The 15,337-nt window shown below is 41.9% G+C and overlaps 1 protein-coding gene across 4 annotated transcripts in view; it reads right to left on the bottom strand.

The window, feature by feature from the left end:
- The window catches only part of HELZ (helicase with zinc finger), an 86,022-nt gene extending 72,800 nt beyond the window's left edge, over positions 1-13,222 (bottom strand). For 2 of the 4 annotated variants that reach the window (XM_039562170.1, XM_039562171.1), the window contains exon 1: positions 13,177-13,222. Coding sequence is in view for 1 of the 4 variants with exons in the window: in XM_039562173.1 (XP_039418107.1) it covers positions 13,177-13,183 (7 nt within the window). In the remaining 3 variants the exon portion in view is untranslated. The remainder of the gene's footprint in view (positions 1-13,176) is intronic. The other 2 variants (XM_039562173.1, XM_039562175.1) reach the window with 2 other exon arrangements.
- Positions 13,223-15,337: the final 2,115 nt, after the last annotated feature.

Below are 15,337 nucleotides of genomic sequence, written 5' to 3'. Positions count from 1 at the left end.
ATTCCTAATGAGTATTCCACCTTCTTGCCAAAGGGCTTTTGTAAACAAATACAAAAAGAGTAACTAAAATTTAATCTCCAAATAAAGCTGCACATTTCCCCTCCAGAAGTGCAGAGGGGGCTGGGAAAGGCAGAAGGGACAGCTTGAGGAGGAAGAGTGATAAACAACGTGATCTACACAGTCATTTATTTCCAAGTAAACACTACGCCTGCTTGGTGCACAGGAGGCTCTGAAGAGCTACTCCACAGTCTGATGAGTCCAACTTCAAATTAAAATCTATGTAGGAGGAGAGAACATCATGAACTAAAATTCTAGTGTTTCACAGCAGTTTTACTCATGACTGTGCACTTCCATGCTCCACAGCTTACTGATGTGTTTTATGGAATCAAAGGGTCCATGCACTAAGATAATGATAAGTTAAAGCATGTGATGGTTCCTAAAAAAATTTCAAACAGATGCTTTTTCAATTCACTGTAAAGCATCTAGCCAGATAACTCTCGCTGTACTTCATAAACAAACAGATTAGAGGGCACAATGCTGTTCCTATTAATGTTACTGGCAAAATTCCCAATGTCTGCCAAGACAGAAGGATCAGATCCAAGGTCTCGCATGCCAAGCTGACAAACAGTAGACAAGTCAGTAAATATTTGCATATTTTAACCAAACATTAACATCTCTTGTAAAGATTTATGCTAAAGCAATGATGTTCAACTTGCAGTCCTACAGTGAGACTGGTAGGGATTTACTGTCAATTGAATTTACTTCAAGAGCCACATCCTGGGAATCACAGAGTGAAGCAAATGAATGAGACCCATTGCCATGGGGAATGTGCAGGGGAAGAGCCTCTCCAGCTGCCTCCCATTACAATCCATAACCCTTCAAACAGCTCTGCTGAGAGAAATAAGCACAAAATATTCCTTGCCAAAGCCATTCAGCCATGTCCTCCTGTTAGCAGCCTCCTGTCCTGCGGGAAAGGAGAGGAGGAGATAGATTTGCCCTTCCATTGCCTATTGGAGTCAAGCTGGTGCAGGCTCTGAGAGCAGGGCAGAATGAATTCCACTCATCCTGCCCCTCTCTACAGAAATGCAAGCACTCTGTTTCCCAACCCTTTGGGATTTTTCAGCCCATCTCACAGACTGGCCACCAAACTGGACAGAAGTTTTAAACATGTAATAAATTCAGGCAATACTCAAGAAAAGACAGCTGGTTTATCAGAACTTCCCAGCAATTCCTTTTAAGAGCAGCAAGAGACCTACTGGATTTATTTACGAGACTGGTTGCTCTGTCCTTCCTCAGTAAGTTCTGAGCTTCAAGTCAATTGGAACTGAATTTCCCAGAAGTCTGAAGGGTCTCGAAGATGCTGCAGGTTTCATGAAAAATGTGTAACAAGACAGATAACAGACCCAGGGAAAGGTTAAGTTATAACTCAGCCTCTTACTGATACCAAGACATCAGTTACCTATCAATTACTGCCATGTGCTGCTATTTACCATCAAGAGCTGTAGCAAAGCATCACTCACCAGTGAAAGGAAAGCCTTATTTATTTTTCTTGCCCATAACAGTCAATGCTATAGGCTGCATTCATCAGCTTAACTGCTCCATGCAGTTGCTCCATGATCCATCCAACAGTCTCCAGGTTTCACTAAAGCAGAGTTTCCAAAGTTTTTAGACTACAGACCCAAGCAGTACACATCCCATCCCTTTCACAAAGTTATTACTGGTAAACTGAGATGTAAGCAATTCACACATTAAGGGCTCAAAAATTTGTTATTTCCATAATGTATACAAGTAATATTTGAGAAGTCACAAAGTTGGTATGGCTACAATCCCTGTGATTAATAGTTTCCCTCTCACTCAAAATTATCAAGCAAAAAGTGACAAGATACTTTAGTTTATATAGGTATGGAAAGATGTGGGTTTTAATCTGAATTAATATCTTGAATATATGACACAATAAAAAAGTTAGCTACTGTGAACATGCCAACATAATAGTTAAAAATCAGGGGCCACTGAAATTCAACTATCAAAACTCTGCAAACAAACCGCATTTGCCAGTCCACAAACTAAAATAAGAAATAGTACATCTGTCCACTGTTGAATCATATTATAGAATTGCTGTGGCATCTCTTGTGATCCCATCTTAAGGCATGCTTCCATCTCTAGATGTCAGTTGGTTTTGTATTATTACCAAATACCACTAAAATACCTTTATATCAGTAAAATAAAATTAAATATCCATTTATTTTCCTTATCTATTGTGGTAAAATAACCCCATCTTTGCCTTGAGATGAAAAAATAAAATAAAAACCCAAAACCACTTTATTCAAGCCTCCAGGATGGAATAAAATAGAGCTGCACAAAATACAGAAGTGACTTACAGACACATACAGAAAAAAAAAGTGCTGTCCTAATGTCATGACCTACACATCATAAATAATCCCAGTCTAAAAAATCATTTAATAAAATGAGAGTAGATCATGATAGTGCACTGTACCAATGTAACAGAGAGGAAAAGGATGGTGCATCTTTCATACACAGGGTGCAAAAAAGAATTATATGAAAGGTGCTTTTAGCTTTTTTTCTTTCAAGAAAAATATAACAGCAAAGATCTTACACACTCATTTATTGCAATTATGGCTGAAGTCCGTAATAGCAGCTAAGGAGTTTTCAGAAATGCACTGCACACCTTACAGAACAAATACAAAAGCCTCCACCCTTGAGAGAGGACAATCTAATCAGTTTTCTGAAATAACTGAATTACTTTGGCTAATGTTGTACAACTCCAGGCAAAATGACCCTACTTTCAATTACAAAAATGATGTTAAATCTGAAATGGAGCATACCGAATGAGGCAAGCACATTTCAAGGTTTTATTCTATACCATAACAGCAGCAAGAATCCTGCTCCAATGCCTCTGAGGAACATGATATGCCTGTTTGGGGAAGGGAAAAAGGGGAGAGGAGAGGTTCATGATGCCCTCGACCACTAAATGCTTAGACTATCCTTTCACATTGAAAAATCAAAGACAGCACCATAAATTAGGAGGACAAGTGATCTCTGGCCACATAAATGGAGCTTTGAGTCTGCTCCTGTGAACCTAAAGTATAGAATAAACACAACCACGTTTCTTGAAAAGGAAACAAGAGCCGTGCGTGGTTTATCATTCACATAACGACAGAGGCAACTGAGATTAAGAGCAAATGCCGTCTGCATCTGGTTCCTCTGCAGGCTTTAAACCACTTTACATACATCACAGACAGTAACAAGTTACATTTTTTTGCATGCCAGTTATGACTTCAGTACAGACTACTAAGTGATTATTAACACTTTATTACCTTTACTAATCTGTTTTATTTTCATTTTGGAAATGGCAGCAAAAGGACAATCTGTGCAGCCAGCAGCAGCAACACTCAGACATGGACAGACTGGCTATCTTTGGCTCAAAATCTAGAAATAACTCACGGCCTCAGCACTTGCAACCACCCCATCCACCACATCCCTAATACCTTCACATCCTGCCTTTAAAATGATCCTTTTTCACACAGATGTCTGAAAACATCACCTGTCCTGATGGAACTAAGCAAAATACCTGGCAAGTCAAAGCACAGCATCTACATGATGTGTGCTGGTGTTGTCTGAAAGCCATCCACAGCCAACAGATACAAGGTTCCTGGTTACACAAAGCAAATATATACATACATATTGCATTCATTAACTTCACAGAACAAATACTAGCTTGTAAAGTTCGATAGTCTGAGGTTGTGTGAGGACAAAAGCATCTGTACAAGCTTATGTTGGCCTTCTGCGTGTCTGCATTATTATGATATTGCCTCTAACTGCGTTAGTCACAGAGTACATTTTCCAAGGGCTACCTGGCGGAATGAGCAGGCAGAACAAGGGCTGCTGCTTAACGGACATCCAGTGAAATACTTCAGCACAGGGCTTGAGGCCTTATTTACTGTGTGTTACTCAAATCTTGTTGTAAAGACAGCATTTGAATGTTTTCACTAACTCTTCAATGATGTCTACAATACTGTGACAAACCACTTTACAAGAATTAAGAAAATATCTTTATCATTCTGACAACATTCCCATTTTCAAAGAATTAAGATAAGAACACACAAGGCCAAAGTTTCTATAAACTTCTTATATTCACATTAAGAGATCTAGAAGTGATTTTTCCCCATTATGCTCTGCCTGTACTCTACAGCCCTTTAACATGACCAACGCAGAGCACTCAGTGTCTGCAGAGTGACTTAGGAGTATCCAGCATTTCTCTACATCACAACATGAGAAAATCATTAGAAATACAGAAAATTAAGTGTAGCAAAGATGGGGCTTAAGTAGGATTTGCCTTCTCCTTTTTTGCTATTCCCTGCTCCATTTCAGAAACACTTTCTAATTTATGCAGATAGCAAAACTGTATTCCAACAAACAAGTGTATTAGCATTATAAAATAAATCATATGTACACTGCACAGCCTCCCTTCTATTTCTTTCGAATACTAATATTTTTCAATCTCCTTCTCCTCATTCAACCACCCCCATCTCTACATTTATTGTACATAATTCTGCAAAAATCTGCATTTTGCACCTTCTGTTTAAATCCAGTCGCTGCTTCCTCTGTGCTGCAGGAAGGTAGAGCTGGGAGGAAAGAGGACCTTGGTATCAGGAGAACAGAAAGAGAATTTTCTGTGCTCTCGTTTTTATCCAAAATCACACCAGGGGGGAACACAGGAGCCCTAGCCTTCAAATTACAGAGAAATCCTGTTTAGCTGAGGCTGAAGCATATTCATTGCAGGGATTATCTTCTACATTTGTACTTAATGCTGATTTGACCAACCCTGAGAGGATTTTCACAAGGTTGATCACAAGTATATCCTTGGCAGAAACACTATACAATAACGCAACTCAACTTTTCACAAAGCAGCACTATAGGTGATTAGATTATTTCTTTTCTAATTTATCATGAACACAAGAAGAAAATATTTTGCCCAATTTCTAGAAAAGATGGAATCATGTTGGCAGAATCTTCCTCTCCTCCACAGCACCCAAAAAGTCAGACTATGAAAGACACCTACCATGGGAAATTTCAACCCAAATAATTAAAATCTGGCAAGCAATAACCAAGTGACATGAGAAGTATGTCATAGTAAGCACCAGGTAACATAATAATAGGTGGTGCTTCTGCCCCACCTAAAGTTTTTGGCTCCTTCATAGAAAATCATTACTTAAACAATCTTTCATAATGACTGATTAACAACAGCAGTTTGTATTCCATATACCTCTATGTTCACACTGCTTTTTGAGAATAGAGTTTCTCACACTTACCCAAGATGAGGACATTTCAATTGGAATATTGTCCCATGGTTACCATTTTATCCCCATAACAACATCACCAATCACTTACTTTAAAAAAATGCATTAGAAAAGTAATTTAATCTTTGCTTCTCTTAATGAAATTTGCCAGAGAAAAACAAAGGGAAGAATCAGCACTGCACGACCAGCAAGCTCTCCATGAAGCAGCACCAACCTAGTGGACTCAAAACTCAAACACACTTTGCAGAACAATATCCATATTCTAAAAGCTGGTTTAAACATCACAATCCACAGCTTTCTAAACTATAGCTCACTTGTGGCAGAACCTCTTTTCTCAACACTTGAATAACAGAACACAGCCTTGTTCCTGTCTCTGCGCTAGTGTTTAGCAATAATTTTGACCAAAAACTGAACACCACTCATCTTAAGGACTTACCGAGTCCTGCAATTCCCAATACTATTCTCCACTAAGTCACAAGGTAGTGCCAGAAGTCCTCTCTGAGAAATGTCTGCTCTATGATATAGTCACATCTGTGTCGATATGACTAAACATGTGTCACCTCATTTTCAAAATGCCAAGCAAGTGCCAAACTGTGTTCCCAAGGAATGCAAAGGGGAGTCAAAGAAGATTCCCAAGCATCATTTCAACACAGGACACGTACCACTATATTTACAAATATGTTTCAGGAGTTTAAATGCAAAAACATGTCACAAAGTTTTCCAGTGCTCACTGAACCTGCCACTCATGCAGCACTGTCTGCAGAGAGCACCTGACCATCATTCATTTACCAAAATCACCGATTTAATCAGTCTCAGAGACAGAATCAAAATTAGCAGTTCCTAACTCTCAGTCCCATGTTCCATTCACAGCTTCATCTAATACAGCTGTATTTGGATTTCAGAAATAAAAGTGTTTTTAAACTAGGAAATTATTTATCACAGCATATTCCCATTTCAGAAGCCCCGTGCAAACTCTTCCCCACCCCCAGCAGCTCCAAAGCTCCGACCTCAATCCACATTTTCTCTTCTTAACAGGATATTGTAGCAATGCTGAAACAGTGTTCCCTCAAATGTCAAACTTTCATTTTCACCCAAGAACTTTCTCCACTCCTGAAATGACCTGATACTGCAAGGCAACACCCTCCTGGGAGCAGATCTACCTGAAGAGCACAGCTTTGAGAAGGCAACTGCAGATGCTACAGATATCTATCACAGTTTTAAAGTTGGATAAATGGGAAAAAAAAAAAAAAGCCCCAAGTTCATTTGCTGTTTGAGATGCAAAATATGAATCACTCTTTCAATCCATTCAAAAGGCAAAAGATTGTAAAAAGTCTTCCTGCTGAATATCAGGTACATTGCACAGGTCACAAACCAAGCACAGGAATCAGCCAGAACATTGCGGCACAAAACAGGAAAATTTTCTTTCAATATACATCAGCCTTCATTACAGCTTTATAATGAACTTTAATTTATTATAGTAGTGAATAATACTGTGACTGAGTTTTTTGTTACGCATTTACACAGTGCTTAGCACAAAAGGGTCCTACCGTAACAGATTTAATAACACAATCATGCCGCCCACAGATCCTCCAAACACATCTTTCCCCAAACCATGCCTATTATGTAACTGTACAGGGTATTTTTGTGAGCAGTTTTGAAAGTTCAAAGCAGTAACTAACCCTCCACCTCTAAAAACTGCTATCTTTGTTGTAAATAACCTTTGAAATTCATTTTTATATGACCGTGCTTCAAATAGTTCAGCATAATATAGCTAAGCCTGGTTTGGGGAGTTGTCTTCTAACTCTTTATTTTAATTACATTAACCTTTCTGCATATGGATGATGCTTTTATAACATCCCTGTTTCCTCTCCTCAAATGCCTGACTGTGGTAGTACCAACAGGTTCAATTTTTAGACTCTTTCAAGAAGAGAATATGGATTCCCAAGTTCTCCCTTCATAGCAAACTCTACGAGCAACACCACAACGTGCATCCAGAACACGTTTCCCAATGGAACTCACTCTGCTCATTCCTTTTGAAACGAACATTAGCGATTCAGTCACGTATTTGAAACCCCACTCAAAGAACTGCATCAGCAGGAATGAGTAATGATCCTGCTGTGGTTAACGGCATAATCCTGACAAAACTTGGGAAGCAGAGGACCGGTGTCTAGCCCAGCCAAACAAATATAAACAAAGCTACAGCCAAGTAGTATTGGTCACTTCAAACAACAAAACAAATGTCCTGCACCATTCCAAATGTGAGTGTCTCAAGATATGGCCAGAGCACAGTTACCTCAAAACCATTAGCACAAACAACTATAATCAAAAACATCACTGGAATAAAAGACCCACAGCACTGCGTTAGCATAGATTCCAAAGTATGCAAAAAACATTCCCCTTAACGACCTCCCTGTGTAGATAATGAGAGAAATCCAAATAATCCTGGCTCCCAAGATAGCAGAGGAGCAGATGCAAGGCAGCTATCGTGGCTGACCCAACAGTATTTGGGAATCCCAGCTGATGGGGAATTTAGTTGAGACCTGTGAAGGAACATTACTGGGAACAGAGGCCAACTACCCATTCCGGTCCCTCCAGTATCACCCCAGGACAAAATGAAATCTTCACTTAAAAAAATACAGACGACCTTACATTAAGTGAAAAGATATATAGGGAAGAAGCGTTATTGTATATGCTGCCAAAACCACTCCACTTTCCATTTGTGGCATTTTCCATTTATGACATCCACAAAGATTTGTTACCTTCTTGGTTTGCTGAACCACTAAACATTCTCCAGCAAATTAAACACTCGTGCCGCATTACTAACAACCAAGATTCTCAAGAACAGCTCATGTTACAGATTTCCCTCTTGCCAATGAGGTCTGAAGGGCTATGAAAGACCTTTTAAGCATATGTAAGCACCGTAGTTTTTTGTGTTTTGATGAATACAGTATTTTTGCTATATATAACTACGGGGGAAAAAAAAAACAGACTGTGAAATTCACAGACTGAAAGATCATTTCTAAGTAACACTTACCCTAACTACCATAAAACCAGCTCAGACGAGTCCACACAGTGCTCACATTTCTATCCTTCACTTCCTGCCGCTCCAACATTCAAAATTTCATACCAACCACAAACCTACTGTTCTTTTTCCGCCAATATTTCATTACAGCTCCGAGAATCACTAGTCTTGCTACTGCTTACAAACAGCAGAGAGCATGACAGTTGTTTCGCCAAACCATATATAAGCCAAAGATTCAAAACATTCACCTCAGACACATCATTCTGCAGGCAAGTGGTATTTCCCAGGACTAACAGCAACAAATGGCACAACAGCTCACAGTCACATCTCCAAAACATGTTTCTACATAACATCACCTACAAAACCTCTTGCTACCAGCTCAGCAGTACTGTGTATCCACTGCTTCTTGGAAAACCTACATAGTCCAGTGCTATTAATTCTAAATTACCTTCCTGCTAAGGTTCAAGCCTTCTAACATCTGACAAAGACTCCATGCCACTCAGAAAATCTGATAGTTTGTGCTCATTCGGAAGCAGGATGGGGTCACAGTCACCACTCAAACTTTGTAGCCACAAAATGGAACCTCTCAGTGTAGTAAAATTACATTTAAGGAGGAAAAAGATTGAAATCTATGATTTCTTATCTGGCTTTCCTGTAATAAGGCTGTAATTTGGTGTCATGGAGGACTCTGAGAAAAGACTGGATAAATAACCAGTACATTTCTAATTTACAACAATGAATTTGCATATAAAATTATAGAGGAATATTTGGGTATTACGTTATAGCCACATGAAGTATCATTTAACTTCAACTGGCAGTGCGATAGAAATGCAACAGAGAAACAAATTCTCACCCATGGGTAATTACTATCTCCCTGCTTAAATTCCCAATCCCTTCTTTTCCTACAGTAATATTCACTTTTCTGTGTTTCTCAAACATAAGCAATTGCTTCTGTTTGAAGCCTCATGTTGTAAATATTCGTGTGAAGAGAAAAGCTCAGTAAGCAAGACTGTTTTGGAATAAGGAACCTGAGTCACATATCAGTGTCACCATAATGAAATCCCCAGAAACTGGTCTGTTCCTGTGGAGCAGTCTCTGACCTTGCAGACTCCAAACTTCCCTGTCTACGTAGTTATTTCCTCCCACCCCAAAACACTTGGGGCAAACAAATGTTTATTTTCCCAGTCAGTATCTCCAGAAGACCAAGCATTCCTTCAGATTTTTTTTTTAATTCCATACCAATGCTGGGTGGAAACTTTTGAAAAAACAATCTCTTTTTGAAACATTCTCTCTTCCTTGTTGAAAAAGAATGGCAGTCACAGAAGTTTGCACAAAGGGGAGGAAGAAATCCAACATATGAAGTACCAAGTCTTTAAATATATGTCATGGATACATATAAACACAAGTGCTGTCTTGCTGCCAAAGGCCATGGAAGAGATAGCAAGACAAACAAGAACGAAAAAGGAAGGTCTTGTTTGTTCTGATAATCTAACTCACAATCCTTTCATTTATGGGGGAAAAAATACATGTACCATGTAGTGAAAATGAAATTTTGCCACAGCATCTCAGCAAGGAGCGAGGAAGAATTCAACAGCTGCAATACGAGCAGGAGGAAGTGTCGGGATTACAAAATTCGGAATTTCCCCCCCCCACAATGAGCCACTGGCAGCACTGCACAGAGAGGAACACTGGGGATCTGCTTCCTTCCAGGAAGAAAGCTTCGGCACTGCCAGGAGAAAAGTCAGGACAGGACTGAGGCTCACTAGGATTCTTGGCCTACTGATCCCCCAGGCAGGGGAATTCCAGCTGTCCAACCACTCTATCCCCTAAGCTAGAGCAGCATGACACCATCCTTCCTTCTCCATCTCCAAGCCAGCTCCCACGACTTTCCCCAGTTACTCAGGCTGTACACAGGAGATGGATTTAAATTATTACCAAAGACTTTTCTAATTTAGATTTCACTCCTGCTACCAGACCTGTGAGGTCCCACTGACCTCAGGAGGGGATGCCAGTGAGGTGAGAGATTCAAGGGCTTTAATAATCTGAATTGCTCCAGCAATTGTTTCTGCCATTACTAAAACGAAAACACCAAGAATAATGTTCAGTAGCAAATATAAGATGGTAATAAATAACAAATAAGAAGAAAAATAAACCAACACACTGAAAGTCAGAAAGAATATCCAGCTATAAATGCAAAGGGGATTTTACTAACAAAAATAATTGCCAACAATGGAGAAAATATTTCATCAGATTATTGAATTAACAGAGTTGAAAAACATCAGTAATATTACTTCCCAGCTCCTACATGGGCTCTTTCATCCGTATCAGGACTCCTTACCAGTCAGTAAAATTCACTATCCGTATTTTAAATTCCTTCAAAAGGAAGCACAAACAGGTGAAGTGATTTGCATCAGGCTGTCCCCATCTCTCAAGCATTAGACCTGTACCATACCCACCTGTGAATATCACCTCAAGCTTTCCAGGCACTCTGACTTACATTTTTTAACATGAGAATTTCTCTATGAATCAACCTTTGAGTAGAAGCTCTCTCCCACACATAGCCCTTCTTCTACAACCAGATCTACTCATGCTGATCCCAAAGCCCAGGAGGAACTTCTCCAAAACCACTGAGATTTCACAAAGGAAAAGAATCCTCCATGACAGATCAAGAAGCAGAACTGGGACAAATCAGAGAATAAGACGCTGCTTCCACATCTCCCTTCAAGTTTTAGTCTGATGGGAAGAGGTAAAACAATCCCCCAAACAAGCAAACAAAAAAATCCCAAAATAAAATTAAAAAAAAAACAAAAACAAAACAAACAAAAACAAACAAAAACAAAACAAAAAAAAACAGTGGTTAGAGGTTACAACCCTTCAAGTCTTCAAGCCATGACTTTAACAAGCCTCTTCCACAGAAAAATTCATCTGGCTCACCTAAAAAGGCACAATGTCTGTATGAATTAAAAGAGGGAAAATACACACTGTACATTTCAGAAGTCCAACAAAATCACAAAGCTGAAGAGTGATAAAGGAAATGTGATTTCAGCCAGGAACAATAAAGAAGTAATTTCTGCTTTCAGAACAAATTACAAAAAGAACTCTTATTTATCAGTAATAACACATAAAATGTCCCTTCACTTACCAATAAAGAAAAACTGCTCTGCTAATTAAAGTTCAACAAAAAAAAGCTTAACTCAGCTTCCATCACTCACAATTTCTGCGCTGTAGAAGCCAAGCCTACCAAAGTCTGATTCCCTGTTTGCACCCCAAGGACGTGGAGGGAATGTGGTGGCCCCTTGTACACTTTCCCCTCCTCTAAGTTTGAACTGAATGTTCAAAATCAGTTCCTCCCTGTAGACCTGCCCAGCACCCCCAGACTATCCCCATCACAAAAGCTTTATCATTAAAAAAAAAAAAGAGAGAGTTTTCATTCACAATCTGCTATGGCTCAAAAGTACTGAAACAACTGAATTAAACACACATTATTTTAAAGCCTCTCTGTTCTGCCTATCAGTCTTGGAAAATAATACAAACTTCCCAAGTATTATTTGCTTATTTTTTTATTTTTTATAAAGGAACATGTCTTTTCTTATATAAATAATGGCAGGTGATGCATTTTATCCTTTGCCTTGCTTCAATTACACTATTTATTAGGAACAACAACATTAGACGATGTCAACAATCCAAGCCACCCCAAGAGGACCAGCCATGGTGATACACTCAATGTGTCAATGGGGATATCCAATTTCAGGGTATATTTCTGTCTCACAACTGAATTCTTTTATTTTTTCAATGAAAAGTGAAATGTGTTATTTTAAAACTTCCTCTCAAGCTTGCTGTACCTTTGATAATGCAAAAATCCTATTACCTTGTTAACTCTTACTCATTTTCTCATTAACTGGGAAGCAGCCTTGCAATTATTTCCCTACAGTTATTTCTTAATTTCCATCAATGATATGTTTAATCATATTACTCTAATCAAAAAACAATTGCCTAACAAAGCGCTGAAGCCAAAACAACTGCACTCCCTTGGAAATTTAACAAAAGGACACGTCCCACCACAGGAGGGGTAACACAGATCCTTCTCCTGCCTGGGGATTTGCCCTAAAAATACATATATAAGTGTCTGCTGGAAGGACTGTGTTGCAATGTGCAGTGGAAGCTCTCCTGTTCTCAGTTTCAGAGCTGTTCCAGGGTATAAAAGCTGCTCTCAGGACCTGTGTTAAACCTCTCCACTCCACTCTCCCTGCCTAAGTCTCCTGCAGAAAACAAAAACATAAGCTCATCTGCCCACCCTTCAACCGCTCCGAGGGGGTAATTTTACAACAGTTGTTAAATTCTTCCAATTTATTTTTCCATCCCTCCACAAACCCTACCTACCCCATTTTTTTCACTTCTATTTCACCATTATTATTTCCCGGCCGTCTCTCCCGTCCCCTCCCGCCCCGCTCGGTACAAAAACAAAGCTGCCTCCCACCCCCCCTGCATCCCCCCGAGAGCACCCCCCGCTTGTGCGAGGCATGCCCGGCTCTCCGGGCCGGCCCCTCGGCCCGGCCGGGCGCGGGGCCGCTCCGCCCGCCCGCGGGCCCTGGGGAGCGCGGCGGCGCCGGGGTCCGGCCGAGCGCCCCGTAAACACCCCGCGAGCGGCGGCCGCCGCAGGCCCTCCGCGGACACAGGGCCCGCTCCCGCCGGCACCGCGCGGCCCCCGCGCTCCGCACCGCCCGCCCCGCCGGCCGCGGGGCCCCGCGGGTCCCCCAAGGGCGCGGCGGGGCCGCCGCCGGCCGGTCCGGGCCGCGCTCGGTGCTCGCGGGGGCGGCCGGGGAAGTCCCGACTTACCTGTCATTACTTTCTACGCCATCTTGGATCCACTTGTCAACGTCCCACAAAGCATTGTGGGAAAGGCTGGCCCTCCCCGCCCGCCGCCGGCCCGGAAGGCGGAGGGCGGCGGTGTGAGGGGACGGGACGGGGACGGGGACGGGGACGGGAACGGGAACGGCGACGGCGACAGCGACAGCGACAGGATATGGATTGGGATAGGAATGGGGTTCTGGTCCGGGGCCAGGACCGAGACGGAACGGCGGTGGAGACAGGGTCGCGGTCCGGAATAGGGGATGGGGATGGAGTCCGGGTCCAGGATGGGGACTGGGACCCGCTGTCCCCTCAGCCCGGCGGCCGCTGAAGCGCAGCCAGGGGTCCCCTCACGGAACAGCGTCCGGGGCTACCTGCGTGCCGCCGGCGCTAGACAACGGCAACGGATTTTCCGCGGGTTTTTTTTGCTTGGTTTTTTTTTTCCCTGGGCTCGGAGCGCAGCTGCGGAGCCCGAGGGTCGCTGGCGGGGCCGGTACTGGTGGGCGTTGGGGGCCGGCCAGAGCGACGACACGGAGCCCACCCTTGAAAAAAGCTTGGAAATTACTTTTTCTCATAGTTATTCTACTGCGTGAGATGGATTTTTTTGTTTGTTTCTTTGGTTTGGGGGTTTTTTTTAAATTATTTTTCTATGGCTTTTTCAAGTTCTTTCCCTTAAAAAAACTTGTGGGAGCCCGGGTCCGGGTGCCGAGGCTGCCGCAGGTGCTGGAGCAGCTCACGCTGTCGCCGTGTTTTCCAAGCCCATCCGCCTGTGCTGAAGAACTGCTGGTAACGCGTTGCTGGCTGCTCATGAATCCCAGAAACTGCTTTGCATAAGAGTTTTGTTTTCGCGGAGTAATCTTCCCTGTTAGCTGTGTTTTCAGACTCTTTGGCAATCAGTTCTTAATACCTACACTGTTTTGCAAACTGGCTTTTTCAAGGTGTTACTGGCTCAGCTGCCGTGGATGGGTGCCCCGTGCTCTGCATAGGCTGTTGTGCTTTAGAGCAAAGTGGACAAGAAATTGGGGAAGAGCAGCTTACTTGAGGATCTTAGGAAAGTTTATCACCAAAACAGGATTCCAGTGTTTTTTAAAAACTTTGCCTCCCCCTTTAATTGAAATAAGATCCAGATCATTTTAGTATTGGATCTTCCTGTAAAATGTATTTACATTTATATTTAAATTTACGTCTTAATGCCTCGTAACTCTTTGAAGACCAACCACCAGCCAAGCCTCTGATGCATTGCCACTGCAAGAAAATACTTGTGCCCAAGAAGGTTTTCAATATTCATCAGTAATGCATTTATAAAGAGAGAGCTCCTTGCAAAAATGTAAATACAGGAGGAACTAAATCTAAATAAATTGTTTACATTTGCAGCCCCAGTCTTAAATCAGTCCGCTTTTTAATTCAACTTCATAACTAGTCGGGAGTACAGTTGTGCTGTCACAGAGGGGAGTGTGGGTGGTCCCAGCCTCAACGCAGGAGATGCTATTTCAGAATAAAACCCTCCTGTGGAACTTGCCATAGGCCATGTCTGCTGTCCCTGCAGCCAGCCTGACAGCTTTTCTAGTGACTTGTGTTTTCCATGGGCACTGTGTGCAAGGAAGTAATCAGATAAAGCTGAAACCATGTTTGGGATCCAACTAACTTTGTGTCATTCAGTCCAGGTTGTTGAAATAGAATTAGTCCTTTTACTTTCAAGGCTGGTTGTGTTTGGTTCCTAGTTGTCTTGGGGGTGACTTTAAGGTGTGTACCCTCTATTGCTGCTCTATGCCCAGAAATTAACTTTGTGCCTTTCTGTGCCTTTAAATTGAGCCTGAGAGGGGGGAGAGGAAAAAACCGAGCAAACTTTTCAAAGCGGTTGTTCAAGGACACACATACACACACCTCTGCTGCGGTAGCAAGAGCAGAGGAAGCACCCTTCTTGCTCTTCAGCCAGCTTTCGGCTCCTTTTCTCCTGAGGAAGATGGAGAGTTGAACTTTGTTTTCCTGGGACTTTGGTTTTTCCCTTCTTCTCTTCTGGACTGTTTCAACATCAGAACACATTGGGAGAATTTCCCACCAAGGCCCTGGAGGTGGGCCCACAACCCAGCTCCAAGGAGGAGGAGAGAGATTACATCTACAGAAGGACTCTGAGATTTTCCCAGGTTTT

The sequence above is a fragment of the Corvus cornix genome, chromosome 18 (assembly GCF_000738735.6).
Source record: "Corvus cornix cornix isolate S_Up_H32 chromosome 18, ASM73873v5, whole genome shotgun sequence".
Lineage (NCBI taxonomy): Eukaryota > Metazoa > Chordata > Aves > Passeriformes > Corvidae > Corvus > Corvus cornix.
This window is presented reverse-complemented; position numbering and strand designations above follow the sequence as displayed.